The sequence below is a fragment of the Pongo pygmaeus genome, chromosome 20 (genome assembly GCF_028885625.2).
Source record: "Pongo pygmaeus isolate AG05252 chromosome 20, NHGRI_mPonPyg2-v2.0_pri, whole genome shotgun sequence".
Lineage (NCBI taxonomy): Eukaryota > Metazoa > Chordata > Mammalia > Primates > Hominidae > Pongo > Pongo pygmaeus.
Genome location: NC_072393.2, coordinates 42,280,727 through 42,303,642, shown reverse-complemented (window position 1 = coordinate 42,303,642; position 22,916 = coordinate 42,280,727). Strand labels below are relative to the sequence as shown.

Here is a 22,916-nt window from a genome sequence, read left to right as displayed (position 1 = left end):
GTGATTCTCCTGCCTCAGCTTCCCAAGTAGCTAGGATTACAGGCATGTGCCACCAGCTCAGCTTCCCAAGTAGCTAGGATTACAGGCATGTGCCACCCGGCACGGCTACTTGTTTTTTATTTTTAGTAGAGACAGGGTTTCACCATGTTGGTCAGGCAGGTCTTGAACTCCTGACTTCAGGTGATCTGCCCATCTCAGCCTCCCAAAGTGTGGGATTACAGGCGTGAGCCACTGCACTCGGCTAACAGTGGGGCAATTCTTTAAAAGGTTAAGCATAGAGTTGCCATATGATCTAGCAATTTCATTTCTATGTACAAACTTAAGAGAAGTGAAAACATATGACCACATAAAAACTTGTACATCAATGTTCTTATCAGCATTATTCATAATAACCTAAAAGGGGAAATGAATCAAATTTCCATTAATCAATGAATAAAGAAAATGTGGTATATCCCTACAATAGAATATTATTCAGAAATAAAAAGTACTCATATAAGCTACAAAATGCATGAAACTTGAAAACATAATGCTAAGTGAAAGGCGTCACAAAGGATAACAGTTTATCATATGACTCAATTTACATTAAATGTCCAAAATAGGCAAATCCATAGAGATAGAAATCATTTATTCTTGCCTACATCAGAACCTTGAGGGAAAATAGGAAGTGAAAGCTAACAGGTAAAGGGTTTCTTTTCAGGGTGATGAAAATGTTCTAACATTGATTATGGTGATGGTTGCACAACTCTGTGAATAAACTAAAAACCACTCAATTGTATACTTTAAATGGGCTAATTTTATAGTATGTGACTTATATGTTAATAAAGTTTTTTTTTAAGTTATAAGACTATATTTCAATATGTTTAAAGTTTAAAAAATCTCAGTGAAGCTGGGAATAGTAGCTCACACCTATAATCGTGGCACTTTGGGAGGCTAAGGCAGGAGGATTGCTTGAGGCCAGGAGTTCAAACAGCCTGGGTAACATAGTGAGACTCCATCTCTATGAAAAAATAAAATAAAATAATTAGCCAGGCATGATGGCACATGCCTATCATCTAGCTACTCAGGAGGCTGAGGCGGGAGGATCACCTGAGCCCAGTTCATGTCACTGTACTCCAGACTGGGCAACACAGCAAGGCCTGGTCTCAAAAACAAACTCAACAAAAAATAATTCCATTAGAAAATATTACTGTGATAAATTGATTATTCAGCGAGTCTTCACTTCCTGCCTGTACTAATGTCCCATCTACTAATGTGGGCCTTGTCTGAGCCCTTTGCTGGGGCAAAAGGAATGTCAGTAAACATGATGTGAGCAAAGTCCTGAAATTTGCTTACACCCTTTACCTTGGCTCATGTGCTCCAGTGAGACAGCAAATGAAGACCTTGGCCCAGGAAGCTGTGCCATTTCAGCTGAAACTCAGAATGAATATATGCAGAGCAGACACAAGCCCACCGTGGAGCCTAGCCAAGGCCAGCTGATCTGCAGCCCAAAGCAGAGATGCCCACATAGTTAACCTGCAGACCCCAAGGATAAGAATGAATGCCTGTTTTCTATTCACAAAAGCAGCAGAAAGGCTGAACAGACATGTGACTGACACATTTCTGACTGAAAATAGATATTGAAGTACTAAACTTTCAAAATGGAGCTGGGTTTAGATATGTTTTACCAGTTAATAGGCTGTGGTATCCAACATCATGGCTTCAAATTCTGGCTTCAAAATTTACTAATCGTGTTACCTTGACAAATAGCCAAACTTGCGTCTCAGTTTCCTCATCTATAAAGTGGAATTCTCCTTAAAGGGTTGATGTGAAGACTAAATAACACAGTAAATGTGATTCAGAACAGAGCTTGACACAATAATCAACTGATGAATGTTTCAGAAATAGATAATCCCTCTGGAATATATACCACAACAAAGAGGGGAAAACTACAAAAAGATAAAACATTTTTTAAATTAGTGATAACAAATCAGTACAAAAACATTTTCCCACCAAATCTAGTAACTTAGCATAAATCTCATATAAAAAGATTTGCACCCCTGGCCGGGTGCGGTGGCTCACGCCTGTAAGGTGGCTCATGCCTGTAATCCCAGCACTTTGGGAGGCCGAGGCAGGCAGATCACGAGGTCAGGAGATCGAGACCATCCTGGCTAACATGGTGAAACCCCATCTCTACTAAAGATACAAAAAATTAGCCGGGTGTGGTGGCGGGCGCCTGTAGTCCCAGCGACTCGGGAGGCTGAGGCAGGAGAATGGCGTGAACCCGGGAGGCGGAGCTTGCAGTCAGCCAAGATTGTGCCATTGCACTCCAGCCTGGGCGACAGAGCAAGACTCCGTCTCAAAAAAAAAAAAAAAGAAAAAAAAAAAACAGATTGCATCCCTGACAAAAGCCATAAGTAACAAAATACCAAGAAGTAAAATATGTTTTAATTTTTGACTGTATAAAATGATGAGTCAGTCTTTATAATAGGGTCTATTTTCCCAAGATGTTGATTCTCTTCACATACAAATGTTAAGAAATTCAGTATTAATAGCAAGAAACATAGGGGTTTGAACCTTAAAAAACATTAATTCACAGTTCATGTTATTAAGTTTTATTCCTTCTCCTGTCAAACAGAACCAAAAAAAAAACATGAATACACTTCTGCCCCTGGCAAGAGGCACTAACATTTCCAATGTTCTTGCTGGTACCACAGCACCTTCCTCTCCTTCACTTTTTTTTTTCTTTGAAACTGGGTCTCGCTCTGTCACCTAAGCTGGAGCAGTGCCACAATCATAGCTCACTGAAGACTCACTGCTGAGCTCAAGCAATCCTCCTGCCTCAGCCTCCTGAGTAGCTGGGACTACACATGTGAGCCACCAAACCTAGCTAATTTTTTTTTTTTTTTTGAGACAGTCTTGCTCTGTCGCCCAGGCTGGAGTGCAATGGTGTGATCTCGGCTCACTGCAACCTCTGCCTCCTGGGTACAAGTGATTCTCCTGCCTCAGCCTCCCAGCTAGCTGGGACTACAGGCATGTACGACCACACCCAGCTAATTTTTTGTATTTTTAGTAGAAACGGGGTTTCACCGTGTGAGCCAGAATGCTCTCGATCTTCTGACCTCATGATCCACCCGCCTCAGCCTCCCAAAGTGCTGGGATTACAGGCGTGAGCCACCATGCCTGGCCACACCCAGCTAATTTTAAAAAATTTTTTGTAAAGACTAGGTCTTGCTGTATTGATCCAGCTGGTCTCAAACTCCTGGCTTCCTAAAGTGGCCTCCTGCTGTGGCCTCCTAAAGTGGCCTCCTGCTGTGGCCTCCTAAAGTGGCCTCCTGCTGTGGCCTCCTAAAGTGCTGGGATTACAGGTGTGAGCCACCATGCCTCGCTTTCTTCACTTTTAAGATACATCATAGAATATAATTTTTAAAAATAACAAAGTTTACAGTGAGGGAATAAAGATAACTACAAGTCAGTTCTGGGTGTATATGCTGACTGGCAATTTTTTATAAAATTTTTTTTTCCCTAAAGTTACGTAAGCATTAAACAAATATTCTTCTTTTAAAAACTTAGAGCATGGCACATGACATTCTTTTATACTTTTCCTGGCCATTCTGCACGTTTTTATTTTTCAAACGTATTCTAGACTCGGCTCAAATAAACTTGTCTAATTCTAAGAAAAATAATTTAGAATTGTTATTGAGATTCTGATAACTCTATGTAGGTTAAAGACAATTTATATTAATTTAATAATGATGGATCTTATCCAAAAAAGGGTATTTAAAAAATTTGCTCAAATCCTCTATCTCAGTAATAATTTGAAGGTTTCATTCTCCCATGTACACCACATACATTCATTTTTTTCTTTCGGGTTTTTTTCTAGTCTGAGCATCATTCTTCCACTTCATTTTTGATGGTGTGGTTTATAGAGAAAAATGGTATTGATTTTTGTATATTAATTTTGTGTCCATATTTCAATCATTCTTGTGTTTCTCTTCTGTTGCCAAAAAAATAATTGTATCACTTAGATATCATAATTTTGAATGCACCATCCCACTTTTTACTTCATTTCCCTCCCCTTACTTATGTCTAGGCATACAAAATTGTAGTAGATAAATGTGGTAGCACTGGCAAGCTGGTTGTGTTCCTGACTAGTAGGAAAGTGCCTAATTTTTACAAGTAAACATGGTACTAGCTTTTAGCTTATTATCTGCACGTATATATGTGTTGTATGCATGTGAATAATTTCTTAAAATATCATAAGAAAATGTTCTTTTACTTTTACTTTATAAATAGGTCCTTTTGAAATCACAGGTTCTGAGTTAAAAAAATTTTCAGCTCTATAGATCTGATTGTTTTTCTCTTGAATATAATAATTTATATTAATAGATTCCCTTAAATGGAAACATCTTTAATTGTGACAGAAAATATATTTCAGGACAGGTGCAATGGCTCATGCCTGTAATCCTAGTACTTTGGGAAGCTGAGGCAGGTGGATCACTTGAGGTCAGAATCACTTGAGGTCAGCCTGGCCAACATGGCGAAACCCTATCTCTACTAAAAATGCAAAAACTTAGCCAGGCATGGTGGTATACACCTGTAATCCCAGCTGCTTGGGAGGTTGAGGCATGAGAATCGCTTAAACCCGGGAGGTGGAGGTTGCAGTGAGCCAAGATCATGTCACTGCAATCCAGCCTGGGCAACAAAGCAAGACTTCATCACCAAAAAAAAAAAAAAAATATATATATATATATATATATATATATATACACATACACACACATACATGTATATCTTTATATATATATCTTTATATACATATATCTTTTTTTTAATATATATGTATTTTTTACTCAATTCTTCTCCAATTAGTCTGTGCAATTCAATGAAAATCCCCAATAGTCTTTCTTCCTAGAACTAGATAAACTAATTCTAAAATTCAAATGGAAGCCCAGAGGTCCCAAAGTAGCTGAAAATTTTTTGAAAACCTAAGAATAATGTGTGTGCATAAAGAAGTGGTGAAATCATTGCCCATATAAAGTAATTGTAATTAAACCAATGTAAAACACACACACACAAAGTACGGTACTGATATAAATGTAGACAAATAGACTAAAGAAAAAGTAAAAGCCTAGAAACAATCACGTATGTATACAGTAAAGGTGGCATCACAAAGGAAAGATCTACTTAATAAACGGTGTTGGAAAAACTGGTCTTCTACATGCAAAGATAATTCTACTAATAGAATTATCAGTAAATTCCTATCTCAAACCAATTACAATATTATAATCCAGTTGGATTAAAGACTAAATATGGAAAACAAAGCTTTGAACAGAGATTATCTCTATAATCTAATATTAATTAGGAAAGATACCTTAGAAAAGATCAACATTGGCAACTCATGAAAAAAGACCACTAAATATTAATAGTTGCATATTTTGACTGAATTCTATTATGTATACATATTTATCATACACTAAATGTAACTAACCAAACTTCAGTGTCTATACAACAAAAAATAAATAACATAAAAGTGACAGAAGGGGAGAAGGTAGCTGCATAAATCCTAAGTCCTAATACTGAAATAGACATTCTTAAAATATTCTAATTTCAAATACAGAAAAAACTATTATTACAAAATAGACAAACAATATGAACGGGTAATTGGCTTTTGTATTTCTTCACTCATAATGAGCCTCCATCTGTACAGTATTGTAGAGTGTGGGCCCTAGAGTCAGACTGTATGGATTTGAATCCTGGGTTTATGACACATTGATGCATGATGTTATGTAAGCTTCTTAACCTCTGTGCTTCATTTCCCTTATCTTAAAAAATTTAAATAATATGTACTTCATAGACTTCTGATAATAATTACATGAAATAAGCTATGTAAAGCACAATACACCTGGCACATAGTAAGAACTCAATAAAGCTGTAACAGTTGGTTTTCCATGTCTAGGGCCAGAGAGGTTTGTCTAGGGCCACCGCGCCAACAGAAGTAACTGGATGAGCCATATGATCATATGGTCAAAAGAAGTATGTGTGTATGTTTCATGATGTGAAAGACATAAGCTGAAGAAAAAGAGGCAGTTAAGCAGGAAACATTCAAAATATAGGTGTGTGAGTGACTTCAGAGGTGGAAACAAAAAGAATCAAGAGCAGAGAATATGTAATTTTGTAAGATGAGGATGAAGACTATATCTTCTGAGACCATAAAAAAGATGTGAAAAGCTATGGATATCAGAACTATAAGACTTCGCCATAGAATATTAGTATAATTTAGCTCAACTTGAATTAAAAACTCAATTGAAGAAAATATATACGTAGGATCATTTGAAAGATATGTGTTCCACTTACTCTTCCAGGTAAATTAAATTTTTGAACTTTAGCCAAGACCGACTTTTAAAAGCTAAGCTAAAAATTGTAAGAATTAAGGAATTACAGTCGTCCCTAGGAAACCATGGAGAATGGGTTCCAGGACCCCCAACGGACACCAAAATCCACAGATGCTCAAGTCCCTTATATAAAATGGTGTAGGATTTGTACGTAACCAATGTACATCCTCCCGTATACTTTAAATCATCCCTAGATTGCTTATAAAACCTAATATAATGTGATTTCTATGTAAATAGTTGTTACACTATATTGTTTAGAAAATGACAAGAAAAAAGTCTGTACATATTCAGTACAGATACAACCACCCATTTTTTTTTCAAGTATTTTTCATTTGCAGTTGGTTGAATCTATGGATGCAGAATCTACAGATACAGAAGTCCAACTATATTTCAGAGTTTCTTTTTGACCAAGGTGCCAATTAAAAGCCTTTTACTTAAATAATTGTAAGTTTTTCCTCATAAACGGTGCAACTTATGGACTTATGGAATAAACTTAAGTGTCCCAGTTTGCTTTGACTCTCCAGATCATATTTAAATTTGAACTCAACTTTAATAATTCTGTATGTACCTGCTTCTGCATAGCCATATCTCAGATTTCCCCAGGTTCTGATTTTCTATCTGTATTTTTTCTCATTTTTTCATCAATTTATTTTTTCCAACATATTGGTAGGTTACAATAACCCACTGTAACTGCACTGCAAAATAATGCAGGAAACAAATAAATGCTTAAGACGTACGAGAGGCCTGGCTGTATCCTCTTCTTCCTCGGAAAGGGCAGACTCCTGAGAATACCAAGCTGAGGGAAGAGAAACGAAACAGATTTGCTTCAAAGTTTCAGACAAAGGAATATTTAGAAATCTTCAGTACCAAGTAGCTATAAGACCCTCTACAGATGAATGATCCTTGAAGAAATAAGAAATGTTAACTGCCACCTAGCTATAGACACTGAAATGGACACAGATGGCTAATTTAATCATATGGGGTCTGATGGGGATTTATGGAGGGCTAAGTATGCAGTGCCCAATGAATCTATTGGCAATATTTTATCTACCTAGAATCTTGCTGTTTTATTTCTAACAGGAAGTTTATGTTAAGTACATAATAGATACCCCAAAAATTTAAAGATTGGGATGATCTTTAAAATGTTTTTTTTTTCTTTTTTTTGAAATGGAGTCTCACTCTGTTGTCCAGGCTGGAGTGCAGTGGTCTGATCTCTGCTTACTGCAACCTCTGCCTCCCAGGTTCAAGCGATTCTCCTGCCTCAGCCTCCCGAGTAGCTGGGATTATAGGCATCCACCACCATCCCTGGCTAACTTTTTTGTATTTTTAGTACAGAAGGGGTTTCATCAGGTTGGCCAGGCTGGTTTTGAACTCCTGACCTCAAGTGATCCATTTGCCTCGGCCTCCCAAAGTGCTGGGATTACAGGTGTGAGCCACCACGCCCGGCCTAAAATGTTATTTTTTAACCATAAAGAATTTAGGGCCAAGTGTGGTGGCTCACGCCTGTAATCCCAGCACTTTGGGAGGCCAAGGCGGGCAGATCACGAGGTCAGGAGTTCGAGACCAGCTTGGCCAATATGGCGAAACCCCGTCTCTACTAAAAATACAAAAATTTGCTGGGCATGGTGGCGCACGCCTGTAGTCCCAGCTACTTGGGAGGCTGAGGCAGAAGAATCGCTTGAACCAGGAAGTGCAGGTTGCAGTGAGCCGAGATCACACCACTGCACTCCAGCCTGGGCGACAGAGCGAGACTCTGTCTCCCCACAAAAAAAAAGAATTTAGAAAAAAACCTTCATCAGACACTGGCTATAGGTAATGTGGAACATTCATATGATAGAATGCAATACAGTCATGATTCTAATGACATTTTTAAAAAACTTGATTTATTTTTTACCCTAAAAAATTCAGGGCCTTTTGGTTAAAAATAAAACCCTGAATACCTGCATTTATTAATATTTCCACTCTCTCCCAAACCAATCATAATGTTAATAAAGGAAAAAAGGAGGCTAAAACTCATAAGGACAAAGAATATAGAAGATTTCCACAGATAAGAGCTGTCAACAAAATGTGGGAAGTTAGAGAGCAGACAAATGAGTGGTATCTAATTTAACCAGAGAAAGCTGAAGCTTAAGTGAACGTGGGAGGAGGGTGGGGAAGTCATGACAGGACCCTAGAAAGGTTCAGGAATGGAGCTACTAATTACTTCTGTGGACTAGAGTTTGGGAGTAGGGCTGAAAACCATAAAACCGAATGTAAGATGTCATAAAAAGATGTTAAAACCACCTGATGTTTTCTTTCACCCAACATGGCATAGTCACATTTCCCTCACATTGGCAACAGAAAAAAATTAAAGATTACTTCCCTAGATATACTGAATGAGACACGCTCTGGATTTCAGGCATACCAGATGCAGATAAAGGTGGGGTTGAAGCAGTGCAGAGAGAAAAGAATTAAAGTTCTCATATTGCAAGATGAGGTGCCCAACATGCTCACTTCCTTCCTTTGTTTGTCTCCCAAAAAGCAGGAGTTCTGGCTTGTACTTCTCAAGCAAAATCTAGGACTTCTTGCTGGGGAAACTGACTAGCCCAAAAGAAAATGCTTACAGATCCTGACATCTGGTCAACCTTCAACCTCCAAAAAATAATACCATATTAGAAAGAAGGGCAAGGAGAAAAGTGTGTTGGGGTGGAGGTGAAACGGAAGGGGTTAGGTAGTGAAAGAGAGCTAAATCCTTAACTTCATTATCAAAAATCAATAGGAAATATCTAAAACTGAGAAATCAAGCATTAGCAGTATAAGAATGTTATTTAGAAAAAAGGAGGTGAATACCAGAATATTGAGACAAAAATGTTCAAAGTGGTTGCCTTTCAGGACTGGGAACAGGGAACGAGGATGGATGAAATAGGAAGCTTTTGTTTATGTTATAGTACAGCATTTAAAGATATATTTAAATATATTCTTTAAGAAATAAAAATTGCATTTCAAAATTTATTTTAAAAAATCAAATAGTCAAATGAATACGATTAAAAACAAATGTCTCCCCTGCATAGTCAATTAACACATGTGACCTTTCTCAGTAGGAGTAATGAATTTCTTTTCACTGTCCCCAAATGTAGAGCCTTTCTCTCCTAAGCTCTGTCCACCTATGAGCCACCTCACCTTTCCTTTCCATCATATGGCTCAAACGCTCCATTGTCACACAGCTATTGCTGATCACTGAAGATTGAGATGTCATGCAGACCCTGCCTGCTCTGGGCAGAAGGGTCAAGACAAGCTCCAGCAACTCCAGGGTCCACTCTCTTTCAGGACTCTCCAGCCTCTAAGGCAGGTCTCAGGTCAGGTCTCCTTCCATGACAGACACCTGTTCCTCAGACTTCTATTTGCACTGCAGATGTGTTTTATCCTTGTGGAGCCAGGACCTGTGGATTAGGATATAAATCTAATTTACCTGGTGCCTTCTCACTGGCTCCCTGTGATAACCAGCTTCCAAGATGGCCCCCAGTGATCACCGTCTTCTGGTATTCATGCCTTTGTAGATCCCTCCCACCCTGAGTACCTTTGACCTGCATAACCAATAGGATATTGCAGAAATGATGGTGTGTGACTTCTAAGGTTAGGTTACAAAAGACATTAGGGCTTCTGTCTTGCACATTTGGATCATGGATGTCAAGGGAAGCCAGCTGCCATACCATGACAACACTCAACCAGCCCTAGGGAGAGGCCTCCCGTTGACAGCTAACACTAACTTGGAAGCCAGCTATCTTGGAAGTGAATCCTCCAGCCCCAGCCCAGCCTTCCAATGACTGCAGCCCTGCTGACATCTTGACTGCAACTTCATGAGATACCCAAGCCAAAATACCCAGTGAAGACACTTCCCACAGAAACTGTGAGATAATGTTTATTGTTGTTTAAGCCACTAGTTTTTGAGGTAATTTGTTACACACTAATAGATAACACAGCCTCAAACACTAATCTTCCTTATTTGTAATTCATACACTCTGGACACACTGACCAGAGGTGTAAACCAAGTGATGTTTACCTATCTGTTCTTCAGATATCTTCTATGTGTCTAAAGGTGTATGCTCGATGAGGTGACAGATATATACCTGAGTCAAAAAACACCCAGATTTGCAGCAACCCCAAATTTGGCATAAAAGAGAGTTTCATTCAAAGACCAGCTATTTCATTCCATTTCTGTATTATCTTGGCAACTGAGTTAAGGGAGAATTGCAATTTAGAATTCCAAGACTCTTCATCTGAAATGACAATTATACTCATGTCACAATAATATTGGATGAATATATGAAATGACTATTAAGATATATGAATTTAGCAGCTGCTATGAGTCTTTATTAGGTAAAGAGTAAAAAATATATATATATAACAAAATAGACTAATTTTTGCCCTGTATGATAGAACAAATAAAACAGAAAACATTCAGTTATAATAAGTTTTGAGAAGTGCTATGCTTGAGATATCCTCCTAATACCCCTCACACGCTCACTTTTTTTTCATGACAGTGATCACTTTCTTTCTTTTCTTTTTTTTGGACGGAGTTTCGCTCTTGTTGCCCAGGCTGGAGTGCAATGGCACAATCTCAGTTCACTGCAACCTCCGCCTCCTGGGTTTAAGTGATTCTCCTGCCTCAGCCTTCTGAGTAGCTGGGATTACAGGCATGCGCCACCATGCCCGGCTAATTTTGTATTTTTAGTAGAGATGGGATTTCTCCATGTTGGTCAGGCTGGTCTTGAACTCCTGACCTCAGGTGATCTGCCGGCCTCAGCCTCTCAAAGTGCTGGGATTACAGGCATGAGCCACCATGCTTGGCCGACAGTGATCACTTTCTAACAAACTATTAATATATATAGTCACGCATCACTTTGCAACAGAGATATGCTCTGAGAAATGTGTCATTAGGCAATTTCATCATTGTGCAAATATAAGTGTACTTACACAAATGTGGATGGTATAGCCTACTACCCACCTATGCTATATGGTATAGCCTATTGCTCCTAGGCTACGAACCTGTATGGCATGTTACTGTACTGAATACTGTAGACAACTGCAATACAAAGGTAGGTGTTTGTATATCTAAACATAACTAAACACAGGAGAGAAATGGTAAAAATATAGTATAAAAGATAAAAAATGGTACACTGGTAAGGGGCACTTACCATGAATGAAACTTGCAGAACTGGAAGTTGCTCTGAGTGAGTGAGTGGTGAGTGAACACAAAAGCCTAGGACACTACTGTACACTACTGTAGACTTTATAAACACTGTACACCTAGGCTACACTAAATTTATAAAATTTTTATTTCTTCAAATTGTTGAATTAGCCTTAGCTTACTATAACTTTGTTACTTTATAAGCTTTTCATTTTTTTTTTTTTTTTGAGGTGGAGTCTCACTCCGTCACCCAGGCTGGAGTAATGGCACCATCTTGGCTAACTGCAATCTAAGCCTCCTGAGTTCAAGTGATGCTCCTGCCTCAGCCTCCCAAGTAGCTGGGATTACAGGCGTCTGCCACCACGCCCGGCTAATTTTTGTATTTTTAGTAGAGATGGGGTTTCACCATGTTGGCCAGCCTGGTCTCTAACTCTTGACCTCCTGTAATCCACCTGCCTCGGCCTCCCAAAGTGCTGGGATTATAGGGGTGAGCCACTGCGTTCAGCCAGCTTTTCAATTTTTTAAAACTTTTTGACTCTTGTAGTAGCACATAGCTTAAAACGCATTGTACAGCTGTACAGAAATATTTTTTCTTTATATCCTTATTCTATAAGCTATCTTCTTAAAAAAAATTTTTTTAACTTTTTAAACTTTCTTGTTAAAAATTAAGACACAAACACCCATTAGCCTAGGCCTACACAGTGTCCAGGATCATTGGTACTGTCTTTCACCTCCACATCTGGCCCCGCTGGAAGATCTTCAGGGACAATAACACACACAGAGCTATCACATGCTATGACAACAATGCCTTCTTCTGGAATACCTCCTGAAGGACCCGAGGCTGTTTTACAGTTAACTTTTTAAAATAAATAGGCATATGCTCCAAAGTAATGATAAAAAGTATAGTATAGTAGGCACATGAACCAGGAACATATTTATTATCATTACCAAGTAATATGTACTGTACATAATTTTATGTTATACTTTTATATGACTGGCAGCAGAGTAGGTTTGTTTACAGCGGCATCACTGCAAACACATGAGTAACGGTATTGTGCTACAGTGTTATATTGGCTAGAAAGTCACTAGGCGACAGGAATTTTTCAGCTCCATTATAATCTTACAGCAGGGGTCCTCAACCCCTGGGCCACGTGCCGGTACTGGTTGGGAACCAGGCCACACAGCAGGAAGTTAGCAGCAGGTGAGTGAGCATTACCGCCTGAGCTCCACCTTCTGTGAGATCAGTGGTGGCGTTCCAGCCTTACAGGAGTGTGAACCCTCTTTTGAACTCTGCATGCGAGGGATATAGGTTGCTTGCTCCTTATAGGAATCTAATGCCTGATGATTTGAGGGACCACAGTTTCATCCTGAAACCATAACCCTCCCATCCCCCAGTCCCTGGAAAAATTGTCTTCCATAAAAATCACTCCCTGGTGCCAAAAAGGCTGGGGACCACTGTCTTACAGGACCACTGTCATATATGTATATAGTCCATACATATATGGCACATGACTATAATTTAGTTATATATACTGTCCACCCACCCCCCTCAACATAAACTCCGTGAAAACAAGGACTTATTGTTGTCTGTTTTTGATATTCATAGTAGGTGCTCAAAAATATGCTGATAAAATGGTTCAGTCATTATCGAAAACACTATGACAATCAAAGATTAAAAACAGACATTACCACATGTATATATAAAAAACTGAAAGCAGGGACTCAGATAGTTCTATACCCATGTTTGTAGCAGTGTCACTTGCAGTTGCCAAAAGGTAGAAGCAGCCCAAGTGTCCAATGATGAATAAATTGATAAAATATTTATCCATATGACATACTTATCATTCGGCCTTAAAAAAGGAGGAAATTCCAATACATGCTAACATGGATGAATCTTGAGGACTTTATGCTAAGTTAAATCAGGGTCACAAAAGGACAAACAACACATGATTCTGCTTATACGAAGTACTTAGAATAGTCAAATTCAGAGACAGAAAGTAGAATGGTAGATGCCATAGGCCGGGGGAAAGGGGGGGTACAGAGTTATTGTTTGATAGGTACTGGGTTTCTGTTTTGCAAGAAGAGTTCTCTGGATGGATGGCGGTGATGGTACCATAACAATATGAATGTACTTCATGCCACTGAACTGTACACTTATATATGGTTTAGATGGTAAATTCTATGTTGTGTATTTTACCACAATTAAATATACGTGTATGTATACAGTTGGTCCTCCTTATCCACAGGTTCTGCATCCTCAGATTCAATCAGCCTCAGATAAAAAATATAGTTAGGCCTACTACAGTTGTGTCTGTACTGAACACGTACAGTACAGATTTTTTTCTCATTATTCCCTACACAATAAAGTGTAACAATGATTTACATAGCATTTAAATTGTATTAGGTATTACAAATAATCTAGAGATGATTTAATGTATTCAGAAGGATGTAGGGACTTGAGCATCTGTGGAGTCTGGTATCCATGGGGGGTCCTGAAACCAACCCCTCCTGGATACAAACCGTATATAGAATAAATGAGCTACTACCACTAATTTGGGGATTTAAAACTAGAAAAGAATAGGTCTGGCACGGTGGCTCGCGCCTGTAATCCCAGCACTTTGGGATGCTGAGGTGGGCAAATCACGATGTCAGGAGATCTAACACGGTGGCTAACACGGTGAAACCTCGCCGCTACCAAAAATACAAAAAATCAGCCGGGTGTGGTGGCGCCTCTGTAGTCCCAGCTACTGGAGAGGCTGAGGCCGGAGAATCACTTGAACTCAGGAGGCAGAGGCTGCAGTGCCCTGAGACCGTGCCACTGCACGCCAGCCTGGGCAACAGAGCAAGACTCCATCTCAAAACAACAAAACAAAACAAAACAACAACAAAAACTAGAAGAAAATAATATCAGACAAGAAAAACAGAAATTGGTGGATATTTTGGAGTTCAAGTATTTTAAAGTTTTAAGGTTGAGTTTTGTTAAGTATGCATATTAAAAATAAAAGGATAAAAGCAGAAACCAAACTAGGGGAGAAAAAGGGATGAGGTGAATTTGCACAATAAAAAAGATATATGTGCAACTATTATATGTCAATCAAAAATGTTTAAGGCATAATAAATAGAAAATAAAACATTTTTACGAGCAATCATGATAAATGCCACTGAATTATACTCACCTATTAAAATAACAGTCAAACAAGATAAACGGACGTATGCCCAGCAATATGCTCTTTACGAGACACAGATCTGAAACATAAAGACACAAGGGGGTTAGAAAATGAAATTCTTAAGAAATACAATAAAACTTGAAAAGCAATATTATCAGACAAAAGAGAACCCGGACTAAAAGGAATTCACCAGGATAAAGAGGTATGTTTCTTAAGGTGGAATTTTAGTCCAATTCCTCACCCCCTCTAATAGATTATTATTCATACTCTTTGCGAGGTAACTTTGCTCTCCAACTGTGGGCATAATTGATTTTAGGCTTAGCCATGTGACTTGCTCTGGTTGAGGCAATCTCTCTTGTGCTCTGGTGACCCATCAGGAGCAGAGCATGCCCTGGCAACCAATGTCCTTTTGGCCTGAGACCCTGAAAGAACACACGCGGAGCAGATCTTAACTCATCGTGCAGCCTATCCACTCAGCCAAGCCCCACCTAGATCAGCTGAACACAGTCAATGCGCAAGCCTGTGAACAGGAGAATAAGGACTTGCTGTTGTATGGCATTGAGTTCAGGGATGGTTTTTAGACATAATTACTATCATGGCAATAGCTAACTAGTATACATAAAAGCAGCAAGTCATAAGATAATAATGAATCTTTAAAGTTCACCAAGGAATAATGGAAAATTACAAAGGGCCAAGGGCTACTAGGGTAAAAAAGACAGCAAAGGAGACTACAGAGGAGTGGCCAACAAGGAGGGAGGATCAGTAGAAAACAAATAAGTGTTTTTCAAGCCGTTACCAACTACGCCAAATGCTACAGAAAAGCCAGCTCAAGACAAGAACTACTTAGACATATTACAATCACGCACACTTCGCCACGTTCATACTCACTACAGCCTTAATCATAATCACACAGATATCACACATTTCATCATAATCACGCGCAACCAAACATCACAATCACCCCATCAGATTATTCGTGCCGTCACACTCACACACACAACCACACACCCACACTAACTCCCATCACAGTTTTTTGTCCCATCAACTGCAACCACTCACCATTAGCGTACTCTGAGCACTCCCCACTGCCGCTACTCGGGACACTCTGGGCCTTAGAGGATCCGTGTCCCGTCAACCGTGAGTCCCTTGCTCGCCCCCTGCTGCGGGGACTCGGCAGCGTCACCAGCCAGAAACACCCGAATGTTCATCCCGCGCGCAGTTTCTGAGATGCTGGGTGAAAGCGACCCGCACATAGGTCTGTAACAGACGCCTAAAGCGCCGAACCATCCCTCCGCGCCAGCGACGTTTCCGAGGACAACACCTCCCAGCAGGCCCCGCGGCCCCACTCAACTTCCGTCCAGAACACATCTGCTTTCCTGTGTGAGGAGGAGGCTTGGGCCGGGTTCCCTGGGAAGCTCATCTCCATTGCTCAGCGCTACGGCGACCTGCAACTCCGAGGCTCGGCTGGATGTTGAGAGTTGAGGGAGCAGCCGTTTCGGGTGGGCCCAGGCGAGGGGCTGACAGGAATCGGCGTGGGTCCCGCTCTGGACTACATTTCCCAGAGGGCCTGGTGGCCTACCACTTTTCTCGCAGGAATTCGAACATTTCGTCACTCCTGGCGGGACCCTTAGATCTGGGAGGTGAGATATTTTGGTCCCTAGGAGAACTGGCTCAGGTCTGCAAGTTCCCATCCGGGATGACTGGAAAGGGCTTAGGTGAGGATACCGAAGGCCGATGGGGAGCTGGCGCCATGGGCCCTTGCGGGCGGAGCGGCCTGAAAGGGGGAGGTTGTGTTTGGGAGGCCGAGGCGGGCGGATCACGAGGTCAAGAGATCGCGACCATCCTGGCCAACATGGTGAAACCCCATCTCTACTAAAAATACAAAAATTAGCTAGGCATGGTGGCGCGCGCCTGTAATCCCAGCTACTCGCAGGCTGAGGCAGGAGAATCACTTGAACCCGGGAGGCGGAGGTTGCAGTGAGCCGAGATCGCGCCACTGCACTCCAGCCTGGCGACAGGGCAAGACTCTGTCCCCACCCCACCCCCCCAAAAAAAGAGGGGAGGTTGTGAAATTGTCTGGGAGATAATAACACTGCGGCTTATGTGCGGATATGGGATACCTGTCACTGTGGGGGTTGTGGCTGTGTGTTCCCGTGGTGATGTGTGATTGTGACTCTGCGACAGTGTGGGGTGCCTACGATTGTGCAGCTGTAATTGTGTGTTTCCTATGGTGTGTATGTGATTGTAACCGTGTTGCCGTGTGTGGCTCCTTGTGGGCAGGTGAGACGTGCATGTCGCCTTGATTTAAGTGTGACTGTCCCTAAATGTATGTGGCATTCTGTGTATGAGTATAGGGTCCCGTCAACTGTGCGATTGTGACTCCAGAACTCTGTTTCTAGGAAACCTCTCTGAGGTCTGGTCAGATTCCAACCCTGGACAGCAGTGAACACAACCTTTCCCCTGAGCCACTGGGATTGGACAGGATGCCCCATTCTCTGATCTCCATTCCTCATGTGTGGTGGGTAATGGGGCTGGGGAAGACCTCTTACTTGACTAATCTGGGTACCAAGAAAAACCTGGTGTCTCACAGTTACTCTTCCCTCTCCCAATTTTACCTTTCTCCAGGTGTCACCCAGAAGAGGAGGAAAGAATGCATGATGAACTTCTACAAGCAGTATCCAAGGTGTGTTGTTGGGGTTTCCTCTTTTTCTTCTGAAGATTCTTGCTTAATAAAGGAATGTCATTTAATTATAGGTCCCTATAATTTTCCCATCACAGAAAAGGATGGTTGCTCCACTTATGCTTGCTGAATTTTCTTCTCAAATATTTATTCTGATTTAAAAATAAAAGGATGATTACTTTAGAGATCTCAAAAACACAGCATTACCAAGAAAAAATAAAATTTGACCACTCAGATAGCTAGTGTTAATATTTTAATGTATTTTCATTATTTGTCAAAAACCAAATTTTATTTCATTTACCATTTGATGTTCTACATTTTTGCAAAAAGAAGTGTCATAAATATTCTCCCATGTCATCAAATGGTCTTGGGAAATACATTTTTGATGTTTGCAAAAACTATGGTATATAAATCAGACATGCCAGACTTTTAAATCCTCATTTGAATATATGTCTGTACTTACACCTGCCCACCCCCCACAGGTTTGAATTTGGGTTTCCGTGATTCATAATAAAATTGAACATATTCCATATGTTTATTGCTTTTTAGTCATCTTTTGTGACATGTCAGTTCAAATCTTTACTCATTTTTCTCTTGGAATAGCTCTTATTGATTCGTACGAGTTATTTATGTAATCTGGATCTCAGTCCTTTATTGATTATGTTTTCCTACTATTTGGACTATTTCATCACTTCCTGTAAGATGATTTTATGATAAGTTCTAATTTTTAAAAAGCTGAGTTTATCAATATTTTTTCTTTATGGTTAGTGCTTTTTGTATCTTTTTAAATAAATCCTTCCCTGTCCCAAGGTCATGCAGATACTCTCCTATATTTATGCTTAAAGCCATAAGTTTCACTTTCATGTTTAGATATTTTATATAGTTGCAACTGGTTTTTGTATATGTTATGAGGTAGGAGTCAGATTCCCCCCTCCTTATTAATACCCAGTTTATCAATACCATATATTGGAAGATCTATTATGTTCTCATTGGTCTTCAAATACATCTAGTGTCTATATGTGCATGGGTATATTTATGAACTCTTTATTCTCTTCCACTGATTTTGTATATTCCTGTGCCAGTATCATACAGTCTTGATTAACTCTTCTCCCTTGATGGTAATCTGCCTTGTCTTCCTCTGACTGTTTTGGGTTTTGGCTTTCTGTAATTTTAGTGTAAGATATATAAATGTGTTTTATTTATCTGCTTGGGATTTGTAGAGTTTTAAAATTTATGGATGGATATCTATTATTAGTTCAGGAAAATCTTCAGTCACCTTCAAAAAGCCCCTGTATCATTCTCTCCCCCTTTCCTTCTCAGGTTCTAACTAAACATATGTTAGAATTTCTTCTGCTTTTCTGTGTCTTATCTCTTTTTGGTTTTTAGAGTTGATACTTATAGCTGAAATCAAAGCAAACAAAAGAACCTTGCTTCATCTCAGGAGGGGCAGTGGGCATGGCAGGCAATTACAGGGTTTTTGGATTCTTCCTCCAAGTGATAATAAAAATATCTTTATTCGGTTTGTGTTTCAACACTTCTAATCTTGGGGAACTCACTAAATTGTAAGGTTATCCATTCACCAGGTGATCATTTTATCTGAAAATTAGAGGATACATACTAGGATAGAGGACTCAGAATAGAGGACTCAGAATAGGTGTAAATTTGGAACTCTGAGTGGGCCCACTCTCAATTTTTAAATTGTATGTGTTTGGTATAGATGCAGAGAAAATCAGGATAAGAATAAGTCTAACTAAGTATTTTGTGTAAGGCCTTTCTATCTGAATTTCTTTTAAAGAGGACTGAGTCTTCCCTCTCCTGTGTCAAAGCCCAAATAGAATATCTGCTTCCCCTCTCGCATCAGTCTCTAGTTACACTTCTCATTTCTGTAGAGAAGATTGTTGCCCAGTATTAATGGGAATAACTAGGGACATGTAGTGTACTGTAGTAGACAAATTTTTTTTTTTTTTTGAGACGGAGTTTCACTCTTGTTGCCCAGGCTGGAGTGCAATGGCATGATCTCGGCTCACCACAACCTCCACCTTCTGGATTCAAGCGATTCTCCTGCCTCAGCCTCCCGAGTAGCTGGGATTACAGGCATGCGCCACTACGCCCGGCTAATTTTTGTATTTTTAGTAGAGACGGGGTTTCTCCATGCTGGTCGGGCTGGTCTTCAACTCCCAACCTCAGGTGATCTGCCCACCTCGGCCTCCCAAAGTGCTGGATTACAGGCATGAGCCACTGTGCCTGGGGGACAATAAATTTTAAAAGAAATAAAATTTGTTTTCAGAAGTTAATCTAATGTTTAATCAGGAAATATTTGAAACATCAAAATATTTGAAAATTAGAAGTAAAACAAGGATATACCACATTACCAATGTTATTTAACATTGTTTTATAGATATTAACCAAAACACTTACATAAGAAAAAAAATTAGGTTAAAAATTACAAAAGAGGGCATAAGATTATCACTTTATAGATGATGTGACTGTGTACCTGAAAAACCAAATCTGCTTGTGATCAGCATTTTGAAATAAGCAGGATTCCATATGAAGCAAGCAAAAGAAAACTTTTTTCCCTCATAATTTGTACTCTCAACCCTCTCTGTGGGTTAATTTTTTTGTTGCCCTGGATAAGAACTGGTACAGACTATAATTTTTATCACTCTTTGATGTCCTTTGATTGTTTTCAGTCACAATCTAGTCTCATTTTACTAATTACAACCTCTAGTTCACTGTAATAATATGTGAGTTTCATTTAAAGCCTCTTCTCTAAAGCTCAGAATTGCTTCAAGCTTGCAGTATGAAAGAGGGACATAATTAAGCCTTTGATTTCCTCTCCCTGAGCTTCTATTTCTCCTGCCTAAGTCAGTCTCTGGATCCTATGAGATTAGAGCAGGGGTAGGGAAAAGGAGGTAAGGAAAAGAAAAGCCTTTCTTGACTTGTTTTGGTGTTGATCTCTTTTGCCTTGATGGATGTTCAACACTCCTTTGTTAGGAGACACTATTAACGGTTTCTCAGAGAAGCGCCTGCTGGAAACCTCTAATTGCATTTCCTGGTATATGCACTGCATGTCTTCTTGAAATGGCTACTATGACATCTGTCGTACACTTCTGCATTCTGTGATCCATTCCTTTGTTGAGGTCACTTTGTCCCTTTATTGGGTCCACATCTAGTCCAAAGAGGGGAATAGGTACTAATCTTTGTGCCCCCTAACCTCCAGAGAATACAGCAAAAATTATTCCAAAGTATCTCATCATTCTGCTTTGGACCCTGGAGTCTAAAGGGGCCCCCTTGCTTGTCCTAAGGTGAGGGAGAAGTACCCTCATTTCTCCTATCAATTGGGAATGTGTGTCCTTTTATAAACAAAATTCTTGGGACACTAACTGAGTGTCCTATAATCTAACTGAATTCTGACACTACCCAGAGTTAACATAGACCCCATTGGTTAAGAGGCTCAGTCCCAGCTGGTCATGCCTATAATCCCAAGACTTTGGGAGGCCAAGATGGGCAGATCACTTGAGGTTAGGAGTTTGAGAACAGCCTGGCCAACATGGTGAACCCACATCTCTACTAAAAATACAAAAATTAGCTGGGTGTGGTGGTGTGCGCCTGTGGTCCCAGCTACTCAGGAGGCTGAGGCAGAAGCATTGCTTAAACCTGGGAGGCAGAGGTTGCAGGGAGCTGAGATCGCACCACTGCACTCCAACCTGGGTGATGGAGTAGACTCAGCCTCAAAGAAAAAAAAAAAGACTCAGTCCCACAAGACTGTACCTGCTTCAGACACCAGCCACAAGTCTAAGGCACTGCACTTCTGCCTAGCCAGCCAAAAATTGAGAGGTTCCCATAACTCTCCTTCAGGTTCAATAATTCATTAGAATAACATATAGAACTCAGGAAAGCACTATACTTATGATTATAGTTTTACTTTTTTGTTGGTTGGTTTGTTTGTTGGTTTTAAGATGGCGTTTCACTCTGTTGTCCAGGCTGGAGTGCAATGGCACAATCTCGGCTCACTGCAACCTCTGCCTCCCGGGTTCAAGCGATTCTCCTGCCTTGGCCTCCTGAGTAGCTGGGATTACAGGCGCGTGCCACGACGCCTGGCTATTTTTTGTATTTTTAGTAAAGATGGGGTTTCTCCATGTTGGCTAGGCTGGTCACAAACTCCTGACCTCAGGTGATTCACCCGCCTTGGCTTCCCAAAGTGCTGGGATTACAGGCATGAGCCACCGCACCCGGCCTGATTATAGTTTTATTACAAAGGATACAACTAAGGAACAGCAAAATGGAAGAAATGCATAGGGCAAGGTATGGGGAAGGGTCTGCATATCTGGAAAGGGTCTTCAAAGTATTTTTGCCTAAGAAAATGTCTGAAATTAAAGATTCATTCAGTAGTATTTATATTGTGGAAATTTCTGCTACCATAAGAGTATAAAAGTTTAATTTGTTTATGTTAATAGGGAATAATTCTTATGACAGTCTTATAAGAATTATAATTTCCAAGAAACTTAAAGTATGCTGTTGTCTAAGTGATACTTTAAATTTATGTTTAACCCATTTCTCATTTTTAAAATTCAAGAAATGGGTCAGGCGTGGTGGCTCACGCCTGTCATCCCAGCACTTTGGGAGGCTGAGGCAGGTGGATTACTTGAGGTCAGGAGTTTGAGACCAGCCTGACCAGCATGGTGAAACCCTGTCTCTACTAAAAATACAAAAATTAGCTGGGTGTGGTGACCAGCGCCTGTAATCCCAGCTACTCAGGAGGCTGAAGGAGGAGAATCGCTTGAACCCAAGAGGTGGAGGTTGCAGTGAGCTGAGATTGTGCCACTGCACTCCAACCTGGACAACAAGAGTGAAACTCCGTCTCAAAAAAAAAAAAAAAAATTCAAGAAATGTTAAAAGACATGAAAAATGGCAGGGCATTGTCCCACTACCCAATTCTACTCTCCTTAGGTAGCTACTCTTTTTGCTGTTTCTCTTAGCATTTTTCCTATATTTCTAATTAATATTCCTATATTGCTATTTTTTGATACATATTTTCCAGTGATTTCTAGGCAGGTAACTATGGATTGAGATTTCCCATACCACAGTCCTCATTTTTTGTCCACGCAATAGAATTACATCACAATTTTTCTTTTCTTTCTTTCTTTCTTTTTTTTTTTTTTTTTTTTAAGACAGAGTCTCACTCTGTTGCCCAGGCAATGGTGCGATCTTGGCTCACTGCAACCTCCGCCTCCCGGGTTCAAGTGATTCTCCTACCTCAGCCTCCCAGGTAGCTAGGATTATAGGCGTGTGCCACCACGCCCAGCTAATTTTTGTATTTCAAGTAGACACAGGGTTTCATCATGTTGGCCAGGCTGGTCTTGAACTCCTGACCTCGTGATCCTCCTGCCTCGAGTGCTGGGATTACAGGCATGAGCCACCGTGCTTGGCTCATAATTTTTCTTTCAATCATTGCTATCCCTGTGATTAGGACCTTGCAGACATTGTTAATGTGAGCCAAGTAAAACACCAGATTCTGGATTCTTTCTAGC

At 40.2% G+C, this 22,916-nt stretch overlaps 2 protein-coding genes across 12 annotated transcripts in view; one reads left to right on the top strand and one right to left on the bottom strand.

Moving 5' to 3' along the window:
• LOC129019570 (zinc finger protein 568) overlaps positions 1–16,053 on the bottom strand; it is a 36,892-nt gene extending 20,839 nt beyond the window's left edge. The window contains exons 1-5 of one of the 7 annotated variants that reach the window (XM_054462419.2): positions 15,765–16,024; positions 14,715–14,784; positions 10,478–10,627; positions 9,531–9,790; positions 7,109–7,167 (exon numbers count right to left, since the gene is read on the bottom strand). In XM_054462419.2, coding sequence (XP_054318394.1) covers positions 7,109–7,167; positions 9,531–9,606 — 135 coding nt within the window. In that variant the 5' untranslated portion in view covers positions 9,607–9,790; positions 10,478–10,627; positions 14,715–14,784; positions 15,765–16,024. Of the gene's footprint in view, positions 1–7,108; positions 7,168–9,530; positions 9,791–10,477; positions 10,628–14,714; positions 14,785–15,501; positions 15,585–15,764 lie in introns of those variants that run through there. The other 6 variants (XM_054462420.2, XM_054462423.2, XM_054462421.2 and 3 more) reach the window with 6 other exon arrangements.
• ZNF829 (zinc finger protein 829) overlaps positions 15,696–22,916 on the top strand; it is a 31,954-nt gene continuing 24,733 nt past the window's right edge. For 2 of the 5 annotated variants that reach the window (XM_054462454.2, XM_054462452.2), the window contains exons 1-3: positions 15,696–16,345; positions 17,105–17,223; positions 17,331–17,388. In XM_054462454.2, coding sequence (XP_054318429.2) covers positions 17,189–17,223; positions 17,331–17,388 — 93 coding nt within the window. In that variant the 5' untranslated portion in view covers positions 15,696–16,345; positions 17,105–17,188. Of the gene's footprint in view, positions 16,421–17,104; positions 17,224–17,330; positions 17,389–22,916 lie in introns of all 5 variants that reach the window. The other 3 variants (XM_054462453.2, XM_054462455.2, XM_063657644.1) reach the window with 3 other exon arrangements.